The 16,897-nt window shown below is 37.8% G+C and overlaps 1 protein-coding gene across 1 annotated transcript; it reads left to right on the top strand.

The window, feature by feature from the left end:
* The first annotated feature begins 14,448 nt into the window (after positions 1 to 14,448).
* Positions 14,449 to 15,886, top strand: LOC131435957 (peptide methionine sulfoxide reductase). Its single transcript, XM_058604268.1, has 4 exons — positions 14,449 to 14,636; positions 14,706 to 14,905; positions 14,961 to 15,221; positions 15,450 to 15,886. Exons 1-4 carry the CDS (start codon positions 14,625 to 14,627, stop codon positions 15,682 to 15,684), a joined length of 708 nt encoding a protein of 235 aa, XP_058460251.1. The 5' UTR covers positions 14,449 to 14,624; the 3' UTR covers positions 15,685 to 15,886.
* The last annotated feature ends 1,011 nt before the right edge of the window (positions 15,887 to 16,897 follow it).

The raw sequence follows: 16,897 nt of genomic DNA on the forward strand, positions 1-16,897 counted from the left end.
TTATCACTATTCGCTGAGCTGCGGTCGCAGCGGAAAACAAAGGAGTTCCCAAATAACTGCTGCGCGTTGATTCGGCTATCAAGTCCAGTCTCGGTTAGAATGATAATTTCGAAGTTGCAGTCACTTGCTGCTAAGAAAATATCGTCAATTTTTGTCCTCAACATGATATAATATAAGATAACTACAGAGAACAGACATCCAAGCTAGTACAAACTTTTTGAAAAAGCTGTGTAAGCATACAAGTGAAAATCCGTCCAACTGTCATCATAGACGCTCGGGGAGGCATGAGATAGGAACTTGTGAGAACTCAGTTATCTCACCATTTGGCGACCACGACTCCGCTTTTCGTAAGTACAAACCAAAATTAATGATTTTTTGGCGAATTTACACATTTCTGTATCCGGAGGTTCTCTGAAACACCACACTTTTCCTTAATACAGGTTTCCTGGAGTTTAGTTGAAATCCGTATTCACATATATCTCGCAGCAATGTGTTATTGTTAACGTCGTACAACTTCCGGGTTTGGCTTTTTGAGACTGTATTCTGTTACTTGTTACGTATTCCAGCTCGAATGTTGATATTCTGCACGATAGACTTGCTCAAATGCAACTGTTTAGCCACATTCTGAGCAAAGGCTTCCGGCCTTCGTTTAAAGGCCCAAGCACTAGTTTGTTATCGTTCTCGTTGACCTGAGGGCATTTTTTCTGACCTTTCCTTCCGATCAACAGACGTTCTTCAAGCTGTTTCATGACATCAGGCGCTGTGGAATGCGCAATTCCCAACTGTTTCCGAAAGCGCGATGCGCCAGATCCTTATTCTAGAATTACTCGAGCAAAACTTTTTCACGCTCGCTCAGTTTTTCGCACCTCATGAAATCACTCACAGAGTGTTAACAATATATGTGGAACTATGTCCAAGCAAAATTTCAATTATTTTACTCAATGGATCAAAAGATAGAGAACTTTGAGGATAAAAAGGACTAATTTGGACGAAGAATGATTTTTGAATTCATTAATCTATATTGCAATTCTTCAGGCTCGAACATGGAATCCTTTGGGAGATACAGTTCCTTCTATTTTCTCGAACTATGCAATTCTGAAATTAATACCTACACATATTTGAATAAGAATTTCTCAGCGGTTTTAGTTTCTATACAATAAACCAAACAACATTTGTCTTTTCGCCTTTCTCTATAGAAAGGTATTAGAATTGCTGGAAAGCCGACTTTCGAACGGAGCTTCGGAGACCCATAGTGTTATATACCATTCGACTCACTTCGACGAGATCGGAAAATGTATATGTGCGTGTGCACTTTTCGAAGATATTTTTACCGCTCAATTTTTTCAGAGATGACTGAACCGATTTTTACACACTTAGGCTCGTTTGCAAGCTACTGTCAGGCCATTGATCAAGTTTAAAGATTAAATGACTGTGACATCTGGTTCCGGAGATATAAGGGAATAAGTGACGTAACCGACAAAACGTGTTATTTTTTTACCGCGCAAGTTTCTCGGAGATGGCTTAACCGATCTTAACAAGTCTAGACCCGTTTGAAAGCTATTGTTAAGCCATTGATCAAGTTCAAAGATCAAATGGCTGTGACTTTTGGTTCCAGAGATATGATTGTATAAGTAACGTTACCGACAAAACACGTTGATTTTTACCGCTCTTATATATAAGGGTGCCAATATTTTGGGATCACCTCTAATTTCGTATGCAATATTTGAGCTAAATCGGACATGGGTAAAGGATGGTGCATGAAGTACATGAAATTTCCGAAATCGAATTTTTTTTTGATGCCAAAAAATTTATTTAAATCAATTATTTAATAAAAAGATAAAAAATGTTTTTCTGAGACTGTTTTGAAGAAAGAAGAAGGCATTATCACACCACTAAGTAGATTAAGAAGGGTTTTTTTAGCACTTCATTCAGTGTTTCTTTCAATTGGAGGCTTGTACTTGATACAGAACAAAACGGTCTTTACAGGATTATGCTGACAAGAAAACATGGAACATTCAGTGATTCATTTTTTGTGGAAAACTGGATAATTTCGGACTTCGTGAAAATTATATAGTCAGTAAGGTTATATCAAATGTATCTCAAAATTGGAATTCAACATTGATATCTTCTGTTTTGTTGTTTGTTTTTGTTGACAATCTGATTAAAGGCTTTCATTCCAAAATAAACAGCACGATTATTACATTATACATTATTTAAGGTTGCACTTTGAGCATGATGTACTGTTCTCATGAATTCAGCTGTAGGATCGATATATATTCAACTGTTACTGAGCATGCGAGATAGTAGATTTTGGTCAGTTGAGTTAAATTAAGCTCAGAGCTAAAGACTAATAATAAATTAATATGTTTCGATAACATAAAACCTTACATATATTTACATATGTGGCGAATTTTATACTTGGAATGGTTATTATCGATTGAAATTGTGTTGTTACGTGGAGTTTGTTGTAGCTACTATATCTCTATTTCGTGTTATGCTTTTGTTTCAATGATTATATATTTATTGTTTCAATGTTCACTGTAAAGCACATGGTCGGATTTTTTTGTATTTGTATTTTCCAGTATCTATTAAGATATCTTGAAAAGCGTTCCATATCTATTCAGGCAGAGAATCGAGATATATTGTTGATCACTTATACACATAAATGCAAAGAGATGTATCAAGATCTAAACTAATCATTTGCAGAGATTCAAAACTACCGACGATACCATCAGTTCTGGTCAACTAGTTGAGTTTGTCTTTGACGGCATCCTTAATTGAGTCGCCTGTTTTGTGGACGAATTCAGATAGTTCCGGGGCTTTGTCGTCAACGTTCAGCACTCCGAAGTAGATCCCAGCGCCAATAGCCGCTGCAAGCAATAATCCGACGAACAGCAACGAAATGAACACGCTCATGGCGCATTGGCAGCAACTGAAAGTATGAGTGAGACATTTAATAGAAATAAGATCAATTCTACCTTAGTTAGCAGACATCCAACACAGGTGTTTAAATAAACTAATTTTGGCAATGACGCAATATTTGATTCAGTTCAGTAGCTCAGGTTGTTGGAACGAGGACTCGATCTTCAAATTGACCTGTTGTTGTTTTTGTGTCATTGATAGGAGAATATTCCTTGTTTTTGCCTTTCTCTATAGAAAGGTATTAGAATTGCTGGAAAACCGCCTTTCGAACACAGCCTCGGAGGCCCATAGTGTTATATACTACATCGACTCAGTTCGACGATATAGGAAAATGTGTGTGTGTGTGTGATTTTCTCAGAGATGGCTGAACCGATTTTAACAAACTTAGGCTCGTTCAAAAGCTACTGTCGGACCATTGATTAAGTTCGAAGATCAAATGGCTGTGACTTCTGGTTCCGGAGATATAATAGAATAAGTGACGTAACCGACAAAATGTTTTGTTTTTTTCCGCGCATATTTCTCGGAGATGGCTTAACCGATTTTAACAAGTCTAGACCCGTTTGAAAGCAATTATTATGCCATTGATCAAGTTCGAAGATCAAATGGCTGTGACTTTTGGTTCCGGAGATATGATTGTATAAGTGACGTAATCGACAAAACGTGTTATTGTTTTACCGCGTAAGTTTCTCGGAGATGGCTGAACCGATTTTAATAAGCTCAGGCTCGTTTGAAAGCTCCTATTTAGCCATTGATCAAGTTCGAAGATCAAATGACTGCTGCTGCTGTTTCTGGAGATACGATGGTATAAGTGACGTAACGGACAAAACACGTTGATTTTTACCGCCCTTATATAAAGGGTGATTTTTTAAGAGCTTGAGAACTTTTTTAAACAATAAAACGCATAAAATTTGTAAAATCTCATCGGTTCTTTATTTTAAACGTTAGATTGGTACATGACATTTACTTTTTGAAGATAATTTCATTTAAATGTTGACCGCGGCTGCGTCTTAGGTGGTCCATTCGGAAAGTCCAATTTTGGGCAACTTTTTCGAGCATTTCGGCCGGAATAGCCCGAATTTCTTCGGAAATGTTGTCTTCCAAAGCTGGAATAGTTACTGGCTTATTTCTGTAGACTTTAGACTTGACGTAGCCCCACAAAAAATAGTCTAAAGGCGTCAAATCGCATGATCTTGGTGGCCAACTTACCGGTCCATTTCTTGAGATGAATTGTTCTCCGAAGTTTTCCCTCAAAATGGCCATAGAATCGCGAGCTGTGTGGCATGTAGCGCCATCTTGTTGAAACCACATGTCAACCAAGTTCAGTTCTTCCATTTTTGGCAACAAAAAGTTTGTTAGCATCGAACGATAGCGATCGCCATTCACTGTAACGTTGCGTCCAACAGCATCTTTGAAAAAATACGGTCCAATGATTCCACCAGTGTACAAACCACACCAAACAGTGCATTTTTCGGGATGCATGGGCAGTTCTTGAACGGCTTCTGGTTGCTCTTCACTCCAAATGCGGCAATTTTGCTTATTTACGTAGCCATTCAACCAGAAATGAGCCTCATCGCTGAACAAAATTTGTCGATAAAAAAGCGGATTTTCCGAATGGACCACCTAAGACGCAGCCGCGGTCAACATTTAAATGAAATTATCTTCAAAAAGTAAATGTCATGTACCAATCTAACGTTTAAAATAAAGAACCGATGAGATTTTGCAAATTTTATGCGTTTTATTGTTTAAAAAAGTTCTCAAGCTCTTAAAAAATCACCCTTTATAATCCCCCCATTCCCCACTAATTTTATTCGATTCTTGAAAGAATAACCGAAATCGGTTTGTTTGACCGTCTACTGATGAGAACTATCAATTGGAGAAGATTTGAGGTCTATTTAGAAATTTTGCCTTTCTCATATAGAAAAGTTATGCAATCATTGTGAAAATCGACTTTTGAACAGAGGCCCGGAGGGCCGAGTGTCATATACCATTCGACTCAGTTCGTCGAGTACGCAAAATGTCTATGTGAGTGTATGTGCATATGTGTGTGACGTTTTTTTGCACCAACTTTTCTCGGAGATGGCTGAACCGATTTTTACAAACTTAGATTCAAATGCAAGGTCTTGTAGTTCCATACCAAATTCCTGAATATTATTTGGATCCGACTTCCGGTTCCGGAATTATGGGATAAAATGTGCAAAAAATTGTGAAAATAAGTGCATTAACTTTTCTCAGAGATGGCTCTACCGATCTTGACAAACTTAGATTCAAATGAAAGGTCTCATGGCTCCATACGGAATTCCTGAATTTCATCCGGATCCGACTTTCCGGTTCCGGAGTTATATGGTGAAGTGTGTTGAATATTGTACACCGTCACTTAAACCGACGAAACAAAAAAAGGTATCCGGTTCCGGAAATATTGGTCATATATACCAAAATAGATCTCACTCACTTTGCTCAGCGACGGTTTGACCAATTTCCACAAACTTAGATTTAAATGAAAGGTCTCGTGGTCCCATACGGAACTGCTGAATTTCATCCGGATCCGACTTCCGGTAAGTTGGCCACCAAGATCTGCATATGTAAGTCAAGCTAAACAGCATAAAACATGTAATAGGATTATTCGCACGGAATGATGTGGGGTTCCGTTTACAATGATAGCAGATCATCTCTAATATATAATATTTGCGACAATTTTAGCATGACGGTACTAAATATGGGTAGCATGACACGGATCCCAAGACCTCCTGCACGTCCAAGTGCATTAGATTTATCTCTTTGTTCGACTTCAATTCGACTAGATTGCACCTGGAAAGTATTTCCTGATTTACATGGTAGCGATCATTTACCAATCATCATCTCAATTAGCAGTAACAAAGGCATTGCTAATTCAGTTAATATTCCATATGATTTGACAAAAAATATTGACTGGATTAAATACCAAAGTAATATTTCAAGTGTCTTAACTTCAATGGAAGAGCTTCCCCCACTTGAAGAATATGACTTCCTCGTTTGTTCGATTCTGGAGGCCGCAGAACAAGCCCAAACCAAACGATTTCTTGGTCCATCGTCTAACAGAAGACCTCCAAATCCTTGGTGGGACAAAGAGTGCTCAGATGCTAAACACGCGAAACAAAATGCTTTCAAGACGTTTTTAAAACGAGGAGGAGGAACTCCTCAGAATTTTGAAAAATTCTTGGTTTTAGAAACCAAGTACAAGAACATACTTCGGGTTAAGAAATGCAGCTATTGGAGACATTTTGTGGAAGGTTTGTCAAGAGAAACCTCAATGAGCACTCTTTGGAATACGGCCAGACGAATGAGGAATCGTAACGTAGGAAATGAGAGTGAGGAGTACTCGAATCGATGGATATTTGATTTTGCGAGGAAAGTTTGTCCAGATTCCGTTCCTACGCATAGCATTGTTAGGGAGTCTTCTTCAAATGATGATTCCATTGATAGCCCCTTTTCAATGATGGAATTTTCCATAGCACTCATGTCTTGTAACAATAACGCTCCTGGATTGGACAGAATTAAATTCAACTTGGTGAAGAATCTGCCCGACCTCGCAAAAAGACGTTTGTTGGAATTGTTCAACAAGTTTCTTGAGCAAAATATTGTTCCACCTGACTGGAGACAAGTGAAAGTTATCGCCATTCAAAAGCCGGGGAAACCAGCTTCCAATCACAACTCATATAGACCCATTGCGATGTTGTCCTGCATCAGAAAATTGTTCGAAAAAATTATTCTACGACGTCTCGACACTTGGGTCGAGACGAACGGTTTGTTGTCAGATACTCAGTTTGGCTTCCGTAGAAATAAAGGGACGAATGATTGCCTTGCATTACTTTCGTCTGACATCCAAATTGCCTTCGCTCAAAAGCAACAAATGGCATCTGTATTTTTAGACATTAAAGGAGCATTTGATTCAGTTTCCATTGATGTTCTTTCAGACAAGCTCCACCAACATGGACTCCCAGCGGTTATAAATAATTATTTGCACAACCTTTTGTCAGAGAAACGCATGCATTTTTCACATGGCGATTTGGCAACAATCAGAATTAGCTACATGGGTCTCCCGCAAGGCTCATGCCTCAGTCCGCTCCTCTATAATTTTTACGTGAATGACATTGACAGCTGTCTAGTAACCCCATGTACACTAAGACAATTGGCAGATGATGGCGTGGTTTCAGTTACTGGATCCAAAGCTATTGATCTGCAAAAACCATTGCAAGATACCTTAGATAAATTGTCCGTTTGGGCTGTTCATCTTGGTATCGAATTCTCTGCGGAGAAAACAGAGCTGGTCGTCTTTTCAAAAAAGCATGATCCCGCGCAACTTCAGCTTCATATGATGGGAAGAATAATCGAACAGGTTTTGACTTTCAAATACCTCGGGGTGTGGTTTGATTCCAAATGCACGTGGGGAGGACACATTAGGTATCTGATAACGAAATGCCAACAAAGAGTAAATTTTCTTCGAACAATAACAGGGTCTTGGTGGGGTGCTCATCCGCAAGATCTAATAAAATTGTATCAGACAACGATACTTTCAGTGATGGAATATGGATGCGTTTGTTTTCGTCCGCTGCAAATTCTCATATTATCAAACTTGAGCGAATTCAGTACCGTTGTTTGCGAATTGCTTTAGGCTGCATGCATTCGACACATACAATGAGTCTTGAAGTTCTGGCGGGAGTTCTTCCATTAAAAGATCGATTTTGGGAGCTTTCATCACGCCTGCTAATAAGATGTGATGTGCTGAATCCCATGGTAATTAATAATTTCGAACGACTAGTCGAGCTTCGATCTCAAACAAAATTCATGACAGTATATTTTAACCATATGTCACAGGAAATCAACCCTTCAAGATATATTCCTATCCGTGTCAGCCTCCTAAATGTACCTGACTCAACTTTATTTTTCGACACATCCATGCAGCGCGAAGTGCGTGGAATCCCGGACCACCTACGCTCTATGGAAATCCCAAAAATATTTTCAAGTAAGTTCAGGCATATTAACTCTGAGAAAATGTTTTACACGGACGGATCGCGAATGGAAGAAGCGACAGGGTTTGGTATGTTCAACAATAATGTTTCGGCCTCATTCAAGCTTCAAGAACCTGCATCTGTTTATATAGCAGAGTTAGCAGCAGTTCATTATAGCTTGAATGTAATCGTCACATTATCTCCAAACCATTATTTCCTCTTCACAGATAGTCTGAGTGCAATTGAAGCCATTCGCTCAAACGCTGCTGGCAAAAATGAACCGTTTTTCTTGGGTAAAATAAAACAGTGTCTGAACGACATATTGAATAATAATTATCTAATCACAATAGTTTGGGTTCCGGCTCATTGCTCCATTCCAGGCAATGAAAGAGCCGATATTTTAGCCAAACGTGGTGCTATTGAGGGTGAAATTTATGAGAGACCGATTGCTTTCAACGAATTCTATAGCGCGTCTCGCCAAAGAACACTTGCCAGCTGGCAAGCTTCTTGGGATAAAGATGATCTGGGTCGGTGGATGCACTCAATTATTCCTAAAATATCGACAAAGGCATGGTTCAGGGGACTGGATGTGAGTAGAGATTTCATTCGTGTGATGTCCAGACTCATGTCCAATCACTACACGTTAGATGCACATCTCCTTCGAATTGGACTTTCCGAGACTAATCATTGTGCTTGCGGCGAAGGTTACCGCGATATTGACCATGTTGTTTGGACATGCGTGGAGTTTCGTGATGTCAGATCTCAACTAATAAATTCCTTGCGTACCCAAGGTAGACTATCCAATGTCCCAGTTCGCGACATTCTTGCTTGTCGTGACCTTCCATACATGAAACTTCTTTATCATTTCATTAAATCCATTGGAGTTCCAATTTAAATTTTATTTTATGTTAAACTGTTTTCTCTTCCATGAGTTCAACCAATAGCCAACTATAGGATATTGAATATAAGTGGTGAACTGATACAAACAATCCTGAAATAGTTATAAGATCATGTACAAAATAAATGTATTTTATTTAATGTAATTTAAAATAGCAACTCGCTTGATAAAAACAGTGTTTAGATTAACTAATGAGTACCAACATACTAATATGATATTCGAAATGTATTAGGTTTAAACTACTATGTATTGTGGATGCCACGGCGAAGAAAAACTTATGTATATTGCCTATGAAATAAACGTATTTATGAAAAAAAAAAAAAAAATGTAATAGGATTATTATTTTTATTATTATTTTTCGATTATAGAGGTTTTAACCTTAAGGTCATTCGCCTCTTCGGGCCAGAAAAATTTTCTGATCCTATGTGCGGGGTTGAGAATCGAACTCAGGCGGGCTGCGTGAAAGGCATCGACTTACCCATCACACTATACCCGTCCCCTTTTTCATTATTATTATTATTATTATTATTATTATTATTATTGACATCACTACACAACGTGTACAAAATAGAACATTCGTTTTGTATTTTCTTCTTCTTTCGGTGTTGTACATATTGTCACTCTATACGTCGATTTGAAAACTTTGATACTCATCGCCCTGCAACTGCGGAACCGAAAGTCGGATCCAGATGAAATTTCACAGTAGGTTTTAAGACAGTACGAACTTTAATTCAAATCAAGATTTGTGAAAATCGGTTCAAGCATCGCAGAGAAATCGAAGTGAATTTAGTTTTAGGAGTTTTTCTTCTCCACTTTCGGTGCTCTCGAAACAGAAAAAGAGGGGACCAGTGATGCCGAATTAAGTTTTCATGCCCACAAACTAACAAGCTCTGCAAACTAGAAGAATTTATCAGACAGTTTTAGGGGATTTGTACCTGTTTTTAACCATCGTTCGTGGAAAAATACCAATAAAATTGGTAATTTTCCACTTATCACACTTTAGTTCCGAAACCGGAAGTCGGATCCTAATAAAATGTTCCACAAATTTTTAGGATATTATAAGACCTTTCATTTGAATCTTAGTTTGGAAAAATCGGTTGAGTTGTTCCAGAGATAATTGAGTGTGAACTTTTTCTCAAATTCTCACATATTATCATATAACTCCGGAACCGGAAGTCACATTCAAATGAAATTCAATAGCAAGCTATGGGACCATAATACCTTTTATTTGAATCTTAGTTTGTGAAAATCGGTTCAGCCATCTCTGAAAAAAGTGAGTGCATATCTTTTTCACTTTTTTGGTACATATCATCCTATATCTCCGGAACCGGAAGTCGGATCGGAATGAAATTTAATAGCAGGCTATGGGACTATGAGACCTTTCATTTGAATCTTTGTTTGTTTCTATATGAGAAAGGCAAAAAACTGGACTCGAATTGCATCACATTCATATGGCTGCCCATTGGATACTTTCGATTAGAATTTGATTTGATGTTTTGCACCACGCTATTGGTAAAAAATCTTCACCACAACGTCTATTTCCATCAAACGCACAAGAACTGATATTTTTTCGACAGCGGTTCACCTTTTATACACGATCAGTTGAAAATTGGGGCTGATGTGTGCCTGACGAGCTCAAAACCATTGTCCGTGCGCGAAAAAAGCAAACAAAAGTAAAGAATTTGCCGCATTGTTTTCAAAGTTTGAGAAAAAATATAATATATGTTGAAAATATGATCCGAAATTCCTGATCATATTTTTAATAAAATGGAGAAAGAATTATGTTGATGGGTTGGATATGACTCGAGATATTCACCATTAACTTCTGCCCATTCTTCCACATGGCGAATTTTGTAAAGTAAGTAACAAATACGAACAAATGTTGGTCCAAATGTTGTACAAGACCTTATGAACAGTAGATATGGTATTGAAATTTAATAAAACGAACTAAAAACTTTGGAGATGATCGATTGAATGGGTGAGTTTCGTTGTGATGCAATTTGAGTCCGAGATTTATCTTGAAGCAAATTTGAACTTGAACTTGAATTTTTTTTCTGAAAAAAATTATTCAAAACATCTAAAATTTTTATTTGCAAAAAAATCAAAGGTCGAGTTCGATGAATCGTGTTGTTTTACGGAATCACAATTAACAGTGAATAACCGAACTCCATTTCTTAGTTTATTCATCCTTCATGGCGAGGAACTAACAATTTCTTTCCCTACATTTGTATCATGTTTTCCATGCGTTACACTCAATTTTGTTGTCGCAACACTTTTTGTTACCGTTAAAATGCTAACGAAACGAGATGAGATCACCGGCGCCAGTCAGACTGGTCCCAGCGGGTTATGCATTTACGAGGGTGTGGTAACTGACAGTAGAATCACCACCCCGACATGCTTCCAAGCAGAGTGAGTTGGAAAATTGATCGAAAGAAAAACGGGCAGAACTGTGAAACCATAAGCTCAATACAAGACGGAAATTTAATACGTAAGGCGCTACTTTCAAAACATAAATAACATATTGGTGACCCAACCTAGTAAATATGATTCTAGAGGACTAACCGGACTAACTCTTTAGTGTTTATGCTGTACGTCGTACAGAATATCCTATACAGCTTCTGGGTTTCAATTTTTCAATGAGTTGAGAATATTAGAGGGTAAAATAATTGGGATTAATCGAAACGGAACGATTCGTTACTTCATTGTGTTTAATGTGTACGCTAAGTGCAACGTTCTATTTGTAACGAAAATATTCTTGAGCAGTTATCAAATTGTCGTAAAATATATGTAAATATTCATATCGTTCAACAGTTAGGTATTGTACTAACTTTTACAAGTGATGCTAATAGAATCTGCTCGGAGCGTTCATCGCTAATAAACGATTTATACAACTTCATACCAATGATTAAAGCTGCAGTGTTTTTCCCAAGGGAAGGATTTTGTTACTAAACAATCTGGTTCTGAAACACTTGATTTCGTAAGCGTATTTATGCCGCCGTTTCGAACAATCATAAAGTTTGAATGCTCTGGATATTTTCAATGAAACAAAACCAAATCTTTCTAGTTGCTGTTACACAGGTTACTGGAACACAAGTGGTTAATATATTATACTCACCAGCAGACAACGCTACCAGCCACGCACTTACACATTTTGTTATTGATGTTTGTTTTATAAAACGGAACCGTTTGTTAGAAATGTCTAATGTTAATTTGCTGTTCGGTTTAGATCTTTTAGTATAAAAACTAAGGCTTATTAACGAGATGGAATTGTGAGGAGACTACTCGACTATCTATCGCGGCGTCGACTGAGATCTATGAGATGAACCAAGGAAGGTTGGTGTCAATGAGAATCGAAACAACATTCGTTTTCTACGCATCATGTTCTTTGTGACGGTGTGCTTACACTTATACAAACGAGAGAGGATGAACATTGCATGTAAGCAGATGAACAATTTATTTTTCCAGTGAATGGCTAGTACAGTATAGTCTTATTTATCTGGAAAATATATTTTCGAGTCACTGATATCACAGTTTTTATTTTGCACGTTGACATTTCACGAATTGCTTCAGAGCATGTTTAGGAGCGTTTCTATTTTTGATAAGTTACTTATGTTAGCAGAATTGTTCTGCTTGACTGGATTTTTATTTTTAGCCTGTTTGTATAATCACATTCATCAAGCTTCCCGCATGGTGTTTTGACTTGACATCTGGTGAAAAATGGGTGCCTAAATGCTCCTAAAATGTCTGTATAAAGTTGCCAGCGCATTTTACACAACCACAGTAGCTATAGGAAAAACGTATACCCGTTGCTCATTGGAAGCGCTGTTAGTGTCTCCGTACAGTGGGAAATCTATGTATCTAATGTCGTTTTCGTTTTTAAATTGCACTACACCGGTGTAGCGAAAGCTGCACTTAAACCGTTCGTTTTTACCAATTGCACTACACCAGTGCTACACTTTTTCTGCACCGATACCACTGGTGTAGCACTCATCAAAAGTTTGGTGTAGCTCTGTGCAATGGAATCGTTAATTGTAGTCAATGGTTACTGTTTATGTTTTCGTCATTTTTGTTCGTTTATTCATGCCTCGGTGTAGCACTGCACCGGTGTAGTGCAAATTAAAAACATAAACGCCATAATTGATTTATGCTCAAAGCCAAAATAATCTAAAACATTCGTTCGTTGTTTACTATTCCGTACATATTCATTCACTGCTGCACACATGCCCACTCAGCAAGCGATCATATTTTGTTGGTCGTTGAGCGTTTGTTGAATGGTATACTGCGCGAAATAATCGTTCAGTTTGCTCTGCGAGCATGGCAGCATGGCGCCCTCAGGCGAGTCCGCATCGAATCTCGTACATAGAAGTAGGGGAGAGAAATGTTAAATTCGTGCTTACAAAAATAGCAGCATTGCGCACCCATACAATTGACATGATATGTTGAATGTGATGCCGTGCGATGTCGTTGCTGAACTGAAGATTTATTTCGCTTCAAGCTGACAGGGTGGTTGTAGGAAACAGGTTTGTTTAATTTTAATAAATATGTTAAAGTATTTGAAAGATGCCCAACACTAAATAAATGGTGTTTTTGTGATAAGTAAAATATTTTATTCGATTCAAAATTAATTACCCGGACAAATACTGAAATATGATCAAAAAATTAAGTTCTTCTCCAACGTTGTTCTGGTCACTTTGGCTGCCAGCAGTATGGCAAACGGCTGGCGGTCATGTCTCCCTCAAAATCAATACGGAGAAATCTAGGAGGACACGGTTGTCTAAATTGAGAGGTGAGGTAGCCGGACACTAGAATGCCTATCTGTTATAGTTGTCCAAGGTTATTTTAATGTAATGTAAGAGCGGATCACTGGTTACCTGCAAGAATCAGCTGATTACATGTCAGTTTAGTTAACAACCTGCTCACAACGGTAAACCCTGCATCGAAACTACAAAAAAGACTTCAACTGAAGACGTTCAACAGCGGTAACTTCTGTTTCAAAAACGCTTTCACCATCAAACCAACTAGCAACTGCAAGCAATGTGCAACAAGACGCATCTACAGCAACTAGCAACGAGCAAAATACTACAAACAATAATGAAAACGATCAAAAAATGGAAACCACTCTCAATAACACTTTTGACAACAATAATAGCAACAACACCGACGATAACGCAAAGGATATAAGACGAGCCGCTAACGAATCCTGCGAGGATTGAGAGGCAATCCTCGCAGGATGAAAATGGAAGCTCCTCACCCTCAAGAGGAAGGGCGACAACGAGATCCACTAAAAAAATTGTTTATTCATCAAAAAATGGTTTAATCGGCCACGAAAACAAATCCTCAAATTATTGGACAGCCCAATAATTTAGTTTCATATGACTTGCGTTAAACATTGCGCGCAGGTTGAAAAGGGGAAGCTTGTCTTCTCCTGAACCAGCTCGAACACAACTACCACTGGCATCGATGGGGCTATGACTATGTATCGTATAGCCGGCATTTCATAAATTTGTAGTGTCAGATTTTCACATACATAGCACATATAACATGTAACAAGTAGTCAAATAAATGCCTCCATTTCTGCTGATGTGGTGGTGAATAAAAGGATTTCTGCTTAAAAATTGATAACAATTCAATCTCGCGGGCACTGGCATGAGAATCGAGCGCGTATAAAATAGAGCTGCCGTGAATACAACTATTCAATACACTTTCTGCTTTGGATCATACCAGAGGATAATTGAATCTAATAATATCTGCTACTTTAAGTGTTAATAAGGTATAATTGTTGAAATTTATAATTTTGTTATAATCGTGATTCATAAAAAATGGTCGTCACGGTAAGTTAAAAACAATAAAAATATACATAACATACATGCATAAAATTTCACTATTCTCACTTTTTTCAGAAAAACTTGGGTATAATCGACAAAGTTTCTAAAGTCGAGAGCCAACCTTTACATCATGTCAATGTTCCTTATGAAAAAGCTACTTTTGGAATGGGTTGCTTTTGGGGCTGTGATTCGCTTTTCGGGGCTACCCATGGTGTTTTGAGAACCTGTGTTGGATACTCTGGAGGCACTTCAGACGCTCCTGTGTACAAAAATATGTAAGTTTGCTTCTCATGTGTTTAAGTTCTGATTGCAAATATTTTTTTTTCACAGGGGCGATCACACGGAAGTCATTGAGATTCATTACGATTCTTCAATCATAAGTTATTCGGATTTGCTGGATCTGTTCTGGAATAATCACGAATATGGACTGACCACTCGCATCAAGCGGCAATACATGTCACTTATTCTGTATCACAATGAAGAGCAGCGTCGTATTGCAGAGGCAAGTCGTGCAGAAGAGCAAATAAAACGGGTCCCCGAGCAAATCATCACCGAAATAGCAGCAGCCGGTATCTTCTATCCCGCCGAAGAGTAAGTATTCAATAAACGCAGTAGAATGATCTCGGTGATTGAACGGCGGTTTGCAAGTTCACGATCAAGGTTGAAACGAGCTGCCATTCAATGTCGGATCACACCAATATGAAACAAGTTGCTATGAGCGCGCTTTACTATTACTATATCACCACTATTGTAGCGAGTCACGTTCCTATCTCTATCTATAAACCGAGCCGGCTCTGACACTGAATTCATTTCTTACAGTTACCACCAGAAGTACCGTCTACAAAGTCACCGCCAATTGGCCAAAAACCTGGGCTTGACTCCGGAATTGTTGCGCAGTTCACATGTCGCTGCCAGGTTGAACGGTTATCTGATTGGTGTAGGTGGACTGGAACAGTTTAATAAGGATGCCGAACGGCTCGGCCTCAGTGGGGAACAGATCGAGTATGTGCGAGACTACGTACGAGATAACGAAGGCGGTGGAATCTTCTGCTAGAAGTGGAGCAATAAGATTTGGTTTAAAACTATTAAATTGTTAGCGTTTTAGGTAATATTTTCATAAAATGTTACCCATTCCCGAAATTTGCTTACGTAAGGATGAATTGTTCATAGTAGCTTGGATTGTTAAGTTATAGTACCTGTATTATTATTTATTAGGACTCTGAAATGAAATACACATGCCTTCAACTTTTCTTGGATATTTTTTGTGTACTAAGTATGTGAGAACGCCGAAATCCGCAAAAAAGGTTTTGTTGATAAACGACGAAAGCTGTTTTGTTAATGCAAAAAAAAAGAAGTTTTCTAAGCAATACTCCCGAGCTGTCAATTCATTGCATGAAATTGATGGGTAAGCCAAACGAAAACAACGTTCAGTAATCATGTGCACCGAACAATATCAATTACAATGATAACTTATCTGACCAAGAGTATTTTTCGTGGACTGGAATAACAGTTATCGATTATCTTAGGCATCCGAAGTGGCAAGATTTAAACTGTAAGATCGTTATTTATTTATTTATTTATTTATTTATTTCTTTTTCATCTGACATTTAGGATAACAGAAATATTTTGGCCCACTTTGGGATTTATTTTATTTTGGTCCACTTTGAAAAAATATCCACCCAATGTTGTAATATCTTTGAAAAACCTTTCCGCAATAGGTAATTTATTGTGATTAACTTTAAATTGATGCAACATGGGTTAATTAACATCGGTTCAATCCATAATCCATAGTTTTCCATTCCGTAACATTTCGACTACCAAATCTCAAACGGTTTTTTCAAAAGACTGTATCTTTGTTGGTGCTGAGCCGATTTGAATAATTTTGATATCAATGGATTTTTGGACTGTTTGGATCAATGTACACTAATACTGAAACTTGGATTTTAACATTGGTCAACTTTGTAAACTGAAAATGACCGGAATTTCATGATGACAAATGATAACATTAAATTGAAACTCCCTTTGCGAAATTAGATTGTTAATATATAAGAATATTTCAATGTATAGAATATCTTCGTCGAGTACAATATTTGCCATCTGAGCTGTTCAATGATATTGGTGAGCTCTTTACATTCCATTTTCGACACGTTCTGTGGAATAAAATGTCCGTTTTTTTTTATTGAGTACCAAAAGACCTTTTAGTAGTGACATCTTGTCTTCCAGCATCGAAAAAATTTCGATTTTTAACTTTTAAAAACACTATGAAA

This window comes from Malaya genurostris, chromosome 3 (genome assembly GCF_030247185.1).
Source record: "Malaya genurostris strain Urasoe2022 chromosome 3, Malgen_1.1, whole genome shotgun sequence".
Lineage (NCBI taxonomy): Eukaryota > Metazoa > Arthropoda > Insecta > Diptera > Culicidae > Malaya > Malaya genurostris.

Bases quoted from the DNA above. Each gene is read 5' to 3' on its own strand.
- LOC131435957 (XM_058604268.1), top strand. The intron at 14,906-14,960 runs GTAAGTTTGCTT...TTTTTTTCACAG, and splicing joins GCTCCTGTGTACAAAAATAT to GGGCGATCACACGGAAGTCA. The intron at 15,222-15,449 runs GTAAGTATTCAA...CATTTCTTACAG, and splicing joins ATCTTCTATCCCGCCGAAGA to TTACCACCAGAAGTACCGTC.